Raw genomic sequence first — 12,577 nt, forward strand, 5'->3', positions numbered from 1 at the left:
CCCTGTGCTAAACCAGCCTCTAGGTGGATTGGCCATACTAAATTGCCCTTAGTGTCCAAACAGGGTAGGTGAGGTTACAGGGACCGGGTGGAGGTGTGGGCTTAAGTAGGGTGCTCTTTCCAAGGGCTGGTGCAGATTTGATGGGTCGAATGGCCTCTGGACTGTAAATTCTATGATTGTAAATTCTATAATTCTGATACTTTCTATTCACATTTTAGAATGGTCTTGATGACTGGGAAGAATATTTTTGTACCGGAATTTTTTTTTTGGCACAATTAAAGAGTTTGCAACCCTGGTATTTTGACAAATGTAATTCTTCTTAAATATGAAGCCTCCCACATCTAATAAATTAACTGACATCCTCTACACTATTTTAACGCAGACAACTGTATGAGATTTGTTTATATATATATATATATATATATATTAGCTAAACAGCTGGTAGCCTGGGGTAAAAGTAATTTGGCGATCAGTTTCCAATATCAATACACCAACAGCAAAACCAATGAGTAAAATCTGCCAAGAATCAGAACATCAGTGAAAGAAAATCTATTTAAAATATTGTGGTATCTGTGAGATCTCGAAGAGGGAAGAAAAACAGCAAAAGTCATGATAATGATAATAATCTTCTTCTGCTTTCTCCACTTTCACAATCATTTCTCTGACAGAAGGCATGTAGGGCAAAGATGGTTTGTTAATGATTCCTTACTTGTAATAATGGCAATGGGAGGGTGGTGTGGTTTATTGCAAATTTTGAATTATTATTCATTGAACAGCATTGTTGACTTAAATATTTTTAAGGCAAGTGTCTACCATACAGATTGTATTGGTGCACACATGGTGTACCAACATTCTGGCGTTACCATTGACCAGAAACTGAACTAAACCAGCCATATAAATACTGTAGCTATAAATGCAGGTCAGAGGCTAGGAATTCTCCAGAGAATAACTAACCTCTTGACTTCCCAAATCCTGTCCACCATCTACATAGTGTGATGGAATACTCTCCACTTGCCTGGATGAGTGCAGCTCCAACAACACTCAAGAAGCTTAATACCATCCAGGACAAAACAGCCCTCTTGATTGACAATCCATGCACCACCTTCAACGCCCATTCCCTCCACAATCAATGGTGGCAGCAAGCTGCATTGCAGCAACTCACCAAGGCTCCTTCAACACCACTTTCCAAATCCTTTATCGCCGAGAAGGACAAGATTCATGGGAACGCCTCCACGCCACATGCCATCCTTACTTGGAAATATATCGCCATTCTTTTAATGTCATTGGATCAAAATCCTCAAACCCCCTCCCCAACAGCAGTGCGTGTGCACCTAAACCTGACTGCAGCGGTTCAAGAAGGTAGTTCACCGCATCTTCTTAAGTGCAATTTGAGATGGGCAATAAAAATGCTGGCCTAGTTAGCGAAGCCCATGTTTAATGAAATAATAAAAACAAATGTCAAGTATTGAAATTCTGACATTTATATGGTGCTTTTCACAACTCAGGACATCCCAAAGTGCTTTAGACCCAAGGAACTACAATAAAAAAGGAAGACATAAAATCAGTGCTTTGCCACCATGTCACAGTGTGGGAGAACATGTGGACTGGTTAATGTGCAGAATAAAAGGACTTGGGTTGGGGCGCTAGTACATTACAACACTGCAGGACAGTGTTATTTCAATGCCCGAGACATGGTCTTGTTTCACTATAATACTGTGCTGAAGTACAAAGCAGTGGGCATGTAGTCCGCATTGCAAAATGCAAAGAGCAGGGTACATTGGCACACTGCACTGCACCTTTGGAGGACTTTGGTTAATATTATGGCACACTGCGCTAAAAGTAGGATATAGTGTTAAAGTTCACTAACACACTGCAGAATGAAAGACCAATGTGTTAGTGCACTGATACACTGTGCTAAAGTAGGAGCACCCAGTGTTATGCTACCTTAAATGATAGGGAACGCACTGCACTCAAGCCAGCCATCAGTACTCTGATGCACTGATGAGGGCATGGATTGCTGCACCAACGAGTAAGTACGAGCATTAGTACAGGACAGAATGTCATGGGATAGAGTGCTGACATTCTGAGTTATAGCAGTGGACAGGCAGTGTGAGTATGCTGCAGAATGGCACAACCGGACAGGCAGTGCCAGTATGCTGCAGAATGCCGACAGGGGGTAACTGCACTGACAAACTATGCTAGGACATGTAGTAATGCACTGCACTGTAGATTAGAGACTGGCATGCTATACTGCAGAATGTAATCCTGTGATCTACATATCTCCCAGCAGCTATCTAAAGAGCCAATTGCAGAAAAGGCACTCTCTCCAACTGAGGAAACATCAAAAGACAATTCTGCTTGCATTGATCTGATGTACCTCCTCTTCATTAGCTCAGGGAGGCCCAAGAGCATGGGAACCTGATTTAAAAAATGACATGGGCCACTTTGAACATAAGGGCCCAAACATAAAACCTAAAAAGACAAATAAATGTATAAATAAAGGCAGCGAGGCAGATATTTGCTTTGCACTAAAACTGATTTTAATTCATTTTAAAAGAGAAAAATAAATACAATATTGCTCATTTGATAAAAATAATTTCTGCTATTTCTTTGACCCACAATCAAAGTTGACTTAAAATTGAAGCATTCCTTTTCCTGGTAATGGTACAACGAAATATTTAACGGAGCACCTGGTCCCTCATGTGAAGTCCTATTCGCTTTAATAACTTAGGCAACTTTGTCGAGCCTTAACAATCGACACATCTTCATTTGACGGCCTCTTTTGCTTTTGCTAAACTGGTAGCAACTTGGTTGGAAAAAGGGATGCTGCAATCTTTTCGTCAACAATCAACATATATTCCTAAAATGTAAATAGCTACCATTTCCCGCCCCCCCCCCCCCCAACTTTGTAGCCAATTCAAGTGTTGAAGCGAACAGAATAAAATGTTCTCCAACACACTTACACGCTGAGTCACTGCGAGTGACGCAATTCAAATTAAAACATTTTCAGCATCGATTCGAGAGAAAAAAAAGCTGCTGAAAACATCGCTGCTCCGCCACTGAAACGAACCACGTCCGAAATATCTAGTTCATAAAAAATAGAGAGAGAGAGACCGAGAGGGGACAGTATAAAAGGTGGAAAAGAGAACCTTTGAGTTGACAGCAGCAGCAGCAGCGACCAGTCTCTTGGGGGAGACAGGCGGCGCCACCCCGAGAGGTTATTAAAAACGGCAGTTCAAGCACTTTGTGTCAAAATAATACTTATTTAAAAACAAAAATATCCAAAAGATCTACAGTAATGCTGTAACGCGTCTCAATAGGAGCAGGAACCCCGACCTATACATACATAAGAAATATAGAAATAGAACATTTCTGGGAGCAGGAAGAAGAGGAGTGGGGGCGGGGGATGTAGAAAACAGTTTCTGTCATCTGACAATTACAAATGAATCTCACACTTGGCAAGTTACACGCTGTTGCGTCATGTGTTTCGACTGAACAAAGTCACAGTTAAGCACGGCATCATTTTATATACATTTATATATAAAACCCCACAATTCTGGTTTCCACAAGCATCATTCATCCCTCTCCCTGCAGTTTCAAAACGCAGAGTTAAGGTCATCTAAACGATATATATATAAAACCTCGATTACTGCAATGTGCTGTAAACATTGAGAGAATCCTCTATATACAAAGAGTCCTTTGATCGCCTCTCTTTCTTTTTTTAGCTGTTGTGTTGTTGCAAGAGTCCTTTAAAAAGAAAAAGATGCATAAATATTGGGAGCTGGTGGCCGGGCCGTGTGTCAGCAGTTGTTGGCGGCGGAGAGCAGGGTGTGCTCGGGGAGTTGTTTGAATAAGTTTCTCAGAGTTGCCAGCTCCCGGCTCAGCTGTTCCACCCGCTTCTGCAGCCGCTCGTTCTCGGCGGTCAGTTCCAGCACTTTGTGCTGAGTCTCCACGTTCCTCAGCTTGGCCTTGTCCCGGCTCTTGCGCACCGCGATGTTGTTCCTCTCCCGCCTCATCCGGTACTCGTCGCTGTGCTTGTCCACCAGCTTTTTGCTCTTGCTCTTGCCGCCTCCCGCCGCCCGGCTGGAGTCGGCCGAGTTGGGGGTGGCGGGCGGGGACGAGGACAGCGAGGAGGCGGTGGACAGGTTGCTGTTGCTGCCGCTGGCCACGCACTGGTACTGCAGCAGCGCCGGCCTCACGTACGGTGAGGAGGAGGAGGGAGCGGCCGGCATGCCGTCCTCCTCCCGGGACTCCTGCTTGACCCTCTTGCCGTCCGGGCTCTGCTCGAACACCGGCTCCAGCCGCGTTTCCAGGAACTGCGGCGTGCAGCTCAGGATGTTGCCCTGGTGCCGGCCGCCGGCCGCCGAGCTGCGCATCATGGCCAAGTAGGCGCTGTAGTCGGGCAGGGATTTCTTCTTGTACTCCTCCGACAGCATGATATCCGCCAGGAGGTCGCTGCTGAGCTCAAAGTTGCCCCCTGCTGCCGAGGCGGTGGCCGGGTCGATGTAAGGGCTGAAGTCGATGGCGCTCTCGTTGTCCCCGATGCCTAGATCTGTCATCGGACGGTCGCGGTGCAGCTTGTTCAGGGAACAGTCCGGCTCGTAGAAATTGCCCACTTCCATCAAACTAGTGTAGGTCTGAGCCGCGGGGAAACATGGCGAGTCGCAACGCGAGTCCCAACTGGTCAGACTTTGCATGAAAGCCGTGGTTGCAACAGATGAAAGAAGGGGTTACCAACCCTTCGCGAAAAGTAAAGCAAAATGGCTTTTTGTTTTAAATTATAAAAAAAAACAAAGGCTCAAATGCTCAGCCGCCAGGTCCTCTCGATCGCTCAGGTGACACTTGTGTCAGAAGCACTGTCTTAAACTTTGCACTCTGCAGTGGGTGAGCTGAGATGCAGTGTGCCTGGAATCTGGCTGTGCTGAGGTTTGAAGCTGCTACAAACTCTCGCCCAGTTCTTATATTTATAACCACATAGCTCCTGCCATTGACGTCAGCTGGCACCTTGCCATCGCCTCCAACTTTTTTTTCTCTCTCACTCACTCCTCTCCGCCAGATCGAGGAGGAGATGTGGCGCCGCCGTTTAACACATAATTATTATTCCAGATATCTGCCCACTATTTTTCGCCTTTAAAATGAAACCCATTAGGGAGGAGTGTGGCTCTACCTCATAAACAACTTGAAGCCACTCGATAAACTTGCACTGTTCATTGCAGATGGGAAGGGAAGTAAGATTGTTTGAAAGTATGTTATCTTGTGGGATGGGGCAGTATTTGGAACCTGAAGAGACCCCCACCCCTCCCCCCTTCGGGCAGCTGTCACATGTGGTTTTTTTTTAAAAAACGAAACTTTATTCTGTGCTTAAAACCTGCCGACATTCTGTCAAACTGCACGATCACAAGATGCTGGAGGTCACCCAAAACCCATGCTTCCTTGTACAATGCATCATCATCAACAACGTGTGCTTATGCAGCCCCTTTAACCGGGTTAAATATTTCACACACACAAATGTTATCAGAGAAAAGTTGACAGGCCTTAAAGGAGGAGAGAGAGGGTCCAAGGAGGGCATTTCAGAGCTTAGGCTGGAAGTAATTGAAGGTAAGGCTACCTGTGCTGGGATGAAGGAAGTGAAAAATACACAGGAGGCCAGAGTTGGTGCAAGGTGGAGATGGGCTGGGGGGAAGGGTTATAAGGAAATGTTATGTTATAAAGATTGAAGTAAGTGATGTTGGCCAGGATATGGATTCAGAAACTCAGCTCAGGGTCAATAGAACGCCAAGATTTCAGAGAGTCTGCTTCAGCTGAGACAGTTGCCAGTCCGGGAATGGTAGCTGGGGAATGGAATTTTTAAGTCAAAGGCTTCAGTCTTCCCAAGTTTATAGATAACGTAATTTCATCTGGGACTGGAATTTGGAAAAGTAACTGGATGGGTCGAACAAGATGGCGGAGATGTAGAGCTGGATGTTTAGACATGGTGATGGTGAGGTACAGCTGAATGTTGAGCGAGATGATGAGGTAGAACTGTATGTTAAGAGAGACAATAATGGTGAGGTAGAGCTGGATGTTGAGAAAGATGATGATGAAGTAGAGCTGGATATTGAGAGCTGATGGTGAGGTAGAGCTGGATGTTGAGAGATGGTGGTGAGGTAGAGCTGGATGTTGAGAGATGATGGTGAGGTAGAGCTGGATGTTGAGTGAGATGATAGTGAGGTAGAGCTGGATGTTGAGAGAGATAATGAGGTAGAGCTGTTGTTGAGAGAGATGATGATGAGGTAGAGCTGGATGTTGAGGGACAATGATGGTTAGGCAGATCTGGATGTTGAGGGAGACGATGATGGTGAGGTAGAGCTGGATGTTGAGACAGATGGTGAGGTAGAGCTGGACGTTGAGAGAGATGATGGTGAGGTAGAGCTGGATGTTGAGAGATGATGAGGTAGAGCTGGATGTTGAGAGATGATCGTGAAGTAAGCTGGATGTTGAGAGAGATGATGAATGTGAGGTAGAGCTGGATGTTGAGAGAGATAATGAGGTAGAGCTGTTGTTGAGAGAGATGATTGTGAGGTAGAGCTGGATGTTGAGGCACAATGATGGTTAGGCAGATCTGGATGTTGAGGGAGACAATGATGGTGAGGTAGAGCTGGATGTTGAGACAGATGGTGAGGTAGAGCTGGATGTTGAGAGATGATGAGGTAGAGCTGGATGTTGAGAGAGATGATCGTGAAGTAAGCTGGATGTTGAGAGAGATGATGAATGTGAGGTAGAGCTGGATGTTGAGAGATGATGAATGTGAGGTAGAGCTGGATGTTGAGAGATGATGAGGTGGAACTGGATGTTGAGGATATGACGGTGGGGTAGAGCTGGATGTTGAGAGAGATGGTGATGTAGAGCTGGATGTTGAGATAGAGCTGGATGTTGAGAGAGATGGTGGTGAGATAGAGCTAGATGTTGAGAGAGACAATGATGAGGTAGAGCTGGATGGTGAGAAAGACGATGCTGAGGTAAAGCTGGATGTTGAGAGACAATGGTGAGGTAGAGCTGGAGGTTGAGAGAGATGGTGATGTAGAGCGGGATGTTGAGGGACAATGATGGTTAGACAGAGGTGGATGTTGAGGGAGATGATGATGGTGAGGTAGATCTGGATGTGAGGGAGACGATGATGAGGTAGAGCTGGATGTTGAGAGAGATGATGAGATGGAGCTGGTTGTTGAGGGAGACAATGATGGTGATGTAGAGCTGGATATTGAGAGATGGTGGTGAGATAGAGCTGGATATTGAGAGAGATGATGGTGAGGGAGATGATGGTGAGGTAGATTTGTATGATGAGAGAAACGATGATGAGTTAGAGCTGGATTTTGGGAGAGATAATGATGAGGTAGAGCTGGATGTTGAGAGACGATGATGTGGTAGCGGTGGATGTTGAGAGCGAATGTGGTGAGGTAGAGCTGGATGTTGAGAGAGATGATGATGCGGTAGAGCTGGATGTTGAGAGAGAATGTGGTGAGGTAGAGCTGGATATTGAGAGAGATGATGGTGAGGTAGAGCTGGACGTTGAGAGAGATGATGGTGAGGTAGAGCTGGATGTTGAGAGAGATGATCGTGAAGTAAGCTGGATGTTGAGAGAGATGATGAATGTGAGATAGAGCTGGATGTTGAGAGAGACAAGGATGATGGAAGTAGAGCTGGATGTTGGGAGTGACAATGATGATAAGGTAGAGCTGGATGTTGAGAGGCAATGATGATGAAGTGGTGCTTGATGTTGAGGGAGATGATGGTGAGGTAGAGCTGGATGTTGACAGAGGTGATAATGAGGTAGAGCTGGATGTTGAGAGAGACGATGATGATTTAGAGCTGGATGTTGAGAGAGATGATGGTGAGGTAGAGCTGGATGTTGAGAGAGACAATGATGATGAGGTAGAGCTGGATGTTGAGAGAGATGATTGTGAGGTAGAGCTGGATGTTGAGAGAGATGATGGTGATATTGAGCTGGATAATGAGAGAGATGATAATGTTGACAGTGATGATGGTGAGATGGAGTGGATGTTGAGAGATGATGGTGAGATAGGGCTGGATGTTGTGAGAGATGGTGTAGAGCTGGATGTGGAGGGAGACGATGGTAAGGTAGAGCTGGATGTTGAGAGAGATGATGGTGAGGTAGAGCTGGATGTTGAGTGAGACCATGAAGATGAGGTAGAGCTGGATGTTGAGAGAGATGATGAAGTAGAGCTGGATGTTGGGAGAGGTATAGAGCTGGATGTTGAAGGAGATGAAGATGAGGTAGCGCTTGATGTTGAGAGAGATAATTATGATGTAGAGCTGGAATTTGAAAATGAAAAATGAAAATCACTTATTGTCACGAGTAGGCTTCAATGAAGTTACTGTGAAAAGCCCCTAGTCGCCACATTCCGGCGCCTGTTCGGGGAGGCTGGTACGGGAATCGAACCGTGCTGCTGGCCTGCCTTGGTCTGCTTTAAAAGCCAGCGATTTAGCTCAGTGTGCTAAACCAGATAGTGGTGAGACAGAGCTTGATGTTGAGGATATTATGGTGAGGTAGAGTTTGATGTTACATTGGAACAGGAGTAGGCCCCTCGAGCTTGTTCCACCATTCAATGAGATCATAACTGATCTGTGGCCAAACGCCATATCCCTGCCTTTGGCCCGTATCAGCTAATATCTTTGCTGAACAAAAATATATCTATCTCAGATTGAAAATTAACAACTGTTCTAGCTTCCACTGCTGTATGTGGGCGAGAGTTCCAAACCTCTACTTCCTTTTGCATGAAGAAGTACTTCCTAACATCTCTCCTGAATGATCTGGAGGCCCTAATTTTTAGGTTATGTCCCCTAGTTTTAGAATCTCCAACCAGTGGAAATAGTTTATCTTTATCCACCCTGTCTTTTTCTGTTAATATCTTGAAGACTTCGATCAGGTCACCCCTTAACCTTCTAAATTCTAGTGAAAACTGGCCTAATTTGTATAATCTCTCGTCATAACATAACCCCTGTAGTCCAGGTATCATTTCTATAAACCATCGTTGCACACCCTCCATGGCCAATATGTCCTTCCTAAGGTGTGGAGCAAAACTGTTCATAATACTCCAAGTGGAGTCTAACCAGTGTTTTATATAGCTGTAGCATTATTTCTGTGTCTTCATACTCCAATCCCCTAGATATAAAGGCATTCCGTTAGCCGTTTTCATTATTTTCTGCACTTGTTCATGCCATTTTAAAGATCTAAGCATGTGAACCCCAAGTCTCTTTGGCCATCCACTGTACTTAACCTCTTTCCCATGTTGAGACAGACAATGATAGTGAGATAGAGCTGGATGTTGATGCATCCAGGTTGCTGCAGATTTAGGAAGTGACAACATGTTCAAAGACTTTGGAGAGTAAAGAGAGGTTGGAGATGCAATAGTAATTTGCAAGGACAGCGGAGTCAATGGGAGGTGTTCTGAGGAGCACGGTGTTAATGATAGATTTGAAATAGAGGGACAGTAAGTGAGAAAAGGGAACCATTTACAAAATCAAATGGCCAGGAAGGAAAATTGAATGACTGGCAGTTTAATGGGGATAGGATCATGAGAGAAGGATGTAGGTCTCATGAACAAGATGAGCTCAGATTCTGCATGAGAGAGAGAACCAGCAAATGATGCAAGCTCTGGGTGAGGGCATGGGAAGAGCTTGGGGGATATTTGGCTTGGTGGAAATGGGGAAGGAAGGAATAGTCTTTTTTACTGAGAGAGAAGCCAATGAGCTCCTCCCACTTATGCTCTTTTGTACTTTGTTGAACCCAAACTGCATCATAGTACAATCAGAGCTGCTTGTTCCATGCGGTTGCTTACTGGGTTACACTTTGCCCTATTGTTACTTTTAGAAAAGTATTAAAAAATGTATCTCTTGAATGGTCTCCTAAAGCATCAAATATTTTTGTGATAACTTTCGGCAAACACTTCTACTGATTGAGTACACAATTCACAAGGATGTTTTTATTAAATGAAGAAATGTGTTCCTATATGATGAAAGTACTGTATTTACTTTCTCCCAGCTAGAAGGATTACTCCCTGAGAGACTTTCAGGAATAAAAATAACTTAATTTATTTTTAGGACTAATATTATTACTATTGGTTTGTGCTGCAAGATTAAAAATTAAATGCGATGTTAATGAATTACCATTCCGTTAAAAATTAACTGTATCATTTGATTTCAGTAGTTTATCACAGTGGATACATCCGATAAATATTCAGGTTTTACCAGTACAACAAGGAAACATTGATGGCAAACACATTTATACTTAAGAATAAAATTAGAAAAGCAAATTGATTCAGTATGGGTCTTTTTTTGCTTTAGTTTATTTGTTATTTTACAACCAATTGTGGCTGGTTCAAATATAACATTTATTATTTAATGTCCTCTGAACTCTGTCTAAAGAAATAGTACATTTCACAAATGTGGCAATGCATTTTTTATGAATATACACTGGTATATATTAATTGATACATTAAATAATCATAGTGGGTATAATACTTTTAAAAATAAAAGTTGAAGATGGCTGAACATCTTTGTGATTTTTCTCACTTGCATAAATTCACCTGGTCACATATACCTTTATATATGTGATTGTAAAATTATATATGAAATACATATGAGCATAGACTTACTGATCTTGGTGTGAGAAAAATATAACACATTATTTAATTATCTCTCAAATGTTTGAATCAAATTAACCATATATTCTTCCGCAATTTAAATTGGAGTGATAAATCTATCATCTCCATTCAAATTGATACTTGGGATATTCCAGTAATTCTAATCACTGCCTTAACATGATTTTCTGGGCGTTGCACTGGGATTCTGTGATGCAACAGGTTTGTAAACACAGCTATACTGACACCTAGTGCTGAGCTGCTGTCACTGCATAAAATAGAGAAAGAAAACACAGCATGAACATGACCCCAAAGGACTCCACTTTGCAATGAATTTGAAGCACAGCAACTGTTTTATAGGCAAGCATTACAGGCATTTTTCACACAAACAGCAATGGAATTAATGACCAATTAAGTTGCTTTTGGTGGTGATGAACAAGAAAGGATTTGCTGACCAAGATCTCAGAAGAACGTCTTTCTCCTCTTTGAACATGGCAACCAGAAAATGCCATTTTGGTGCTATCCCACCATTAATTTTTCACCCATTACAATGAAGTGGTTGAAAATCGCAGGCAGGATAGTAGAAGTGTAAAGCCCTAGTTCAAGCACCTTTGACAAAGTCACATTGTGTTTTTTTGCAGCTCAAAGGGCGGCATAGTGGCACAGCGGTTAGCATTGCTACATCACGGCGCCGAAGACCCAGGTTCGGACCCGGGTCACTGTCCGTGAAGAGTTGGCACATTCTCCCCATGTCTGCGTGGGTCTCATCCACACAACCCAAAGATGTGCAGCGTAGGTGGATTGGCCATGCTAAATTGCCCCTTAATTGGAAAAAAAATTGGGTACTCTAATTTATTAAAAACAAATTTTTGCAGTTCAAATACTAGTATGAGGTTTGAATCAAAAAATATCTGAGTCGAGCAAAAATGGCTGAGCTGGTGTTAAACAATGGTTCTGTTTGCAAAAATGGTTAAAAGGTTGAAAAATGCTGCAATTTTGTCAAAAACAGCTTTTAGTGTTTACAGTATGCAACTACATTTTGTGCCCAAGAATGTATAACACTTTAGAATCTAAGGACTGGATTATACTGTTTTTGGTGGAGATGGCATGTAAAATAGGCCGGGTCATATGCACGTAAAGCAAGGGCAAGTGAGGTGCGTACTGATTGCACACAACATTGACTGTGAGAGCCGTGCGCTCCCTTTGCAACCAAAGTGTAAATATTTATTTTGTTTTTATAATTTAAAGTTGATGTAATTCTATTAATATATAAATGATTAAGCATTGCCTATAACTCATTATGAAATATTTGGCGTGTATTAAATGTATTTAATCTTATTCATGGATCATGATTCGTGAACAAGCCTGATTTCAATCTTGCGGCCCAATGAAATGAAGTAGGGCCACTCATGCAGCCCACTCACTAGCCGAGGTTGCTCTAAGCCCTGACTCACCCTAACTTAATCGTCAATTTAGCAATCCTCGGAAGAGACAGGAGTGTAAACAGAAGCGGTCTCACATCAATCAAGGGATGAAACCTGTTTTCTGTGAAGATGGGGGTGGGAAGGGGGGAGCGAACTGCAGAAATAAGAAAGTGTGAATGTTCATCAGAAATCAGGTGATTCAGAAACATGCCTCATCCAGGGCAGCACGGTCATTGTGGATAGCACCATTGCTTCACAGCTCCAGGGTCCCGGGTTCGATTCCGGCTTGGGTCACTGTCTGTGCGGAGTCTGCACATTCTCCCCGTGTCTGCGTAGGTTTCCTCCGGGTGCTCCAGTTTCCTCCCACAGTCCAAAGATGTGCAGGTTAGGTGGATTGGCCATGATAAATTGCCCTTCGTGTCCAAAATTGTCCTTAGTGTAGGGTGGGGTTACTGGGTTATGGGGATAGGGTGGAGGTGTTGACCTTGGGTAGGGTGCTCTTTCCAAGAGCCG

General features: G+C 43.6%; 1 protein-coding gene across 1 annotated transcript; it reads right to left on the bottom strand.

Moving 5' to 3' along the window:
- Positions 1-2,517: 2,517 nt before the first annotated feature.
- Positions 2,518-4,944, bottom strand: LOC140428360 (CCAAT/enhancer-binding protein beta-like). Its single transcript, XM_072514741.1, has one exon. It carries the CDS (start codon positions 4,695-4,697, stop codon positions 3,801-3,803), a length of 897 nt encoding a protein of 298 aa, XP_072370842.1. The 5' UTR covers positions 4,698-4,944; the 3' UTR covers positions 2,518-3,800.
- Positions 4,945-12,577: the final 7,633 nt, after the last annotated feature.

This window comes from Scyliorhinus torazame, chromosome 8 (genome assembly GCF_047496885.1).
Source record: "Scyliorhinus torazame isolate Kashiwa2021f chromosome 8, sScyTor2.1, whole genome shotgun sequence".
Classification (NCBI taxonomy): domain Eukaryota; kingdom Metazoa; phylum Chordata; class Chondrichthyes; order Carcharhiniformes; family Scyliorhinidae; genus Scyliorhinus; species Scyliorhinus torazame.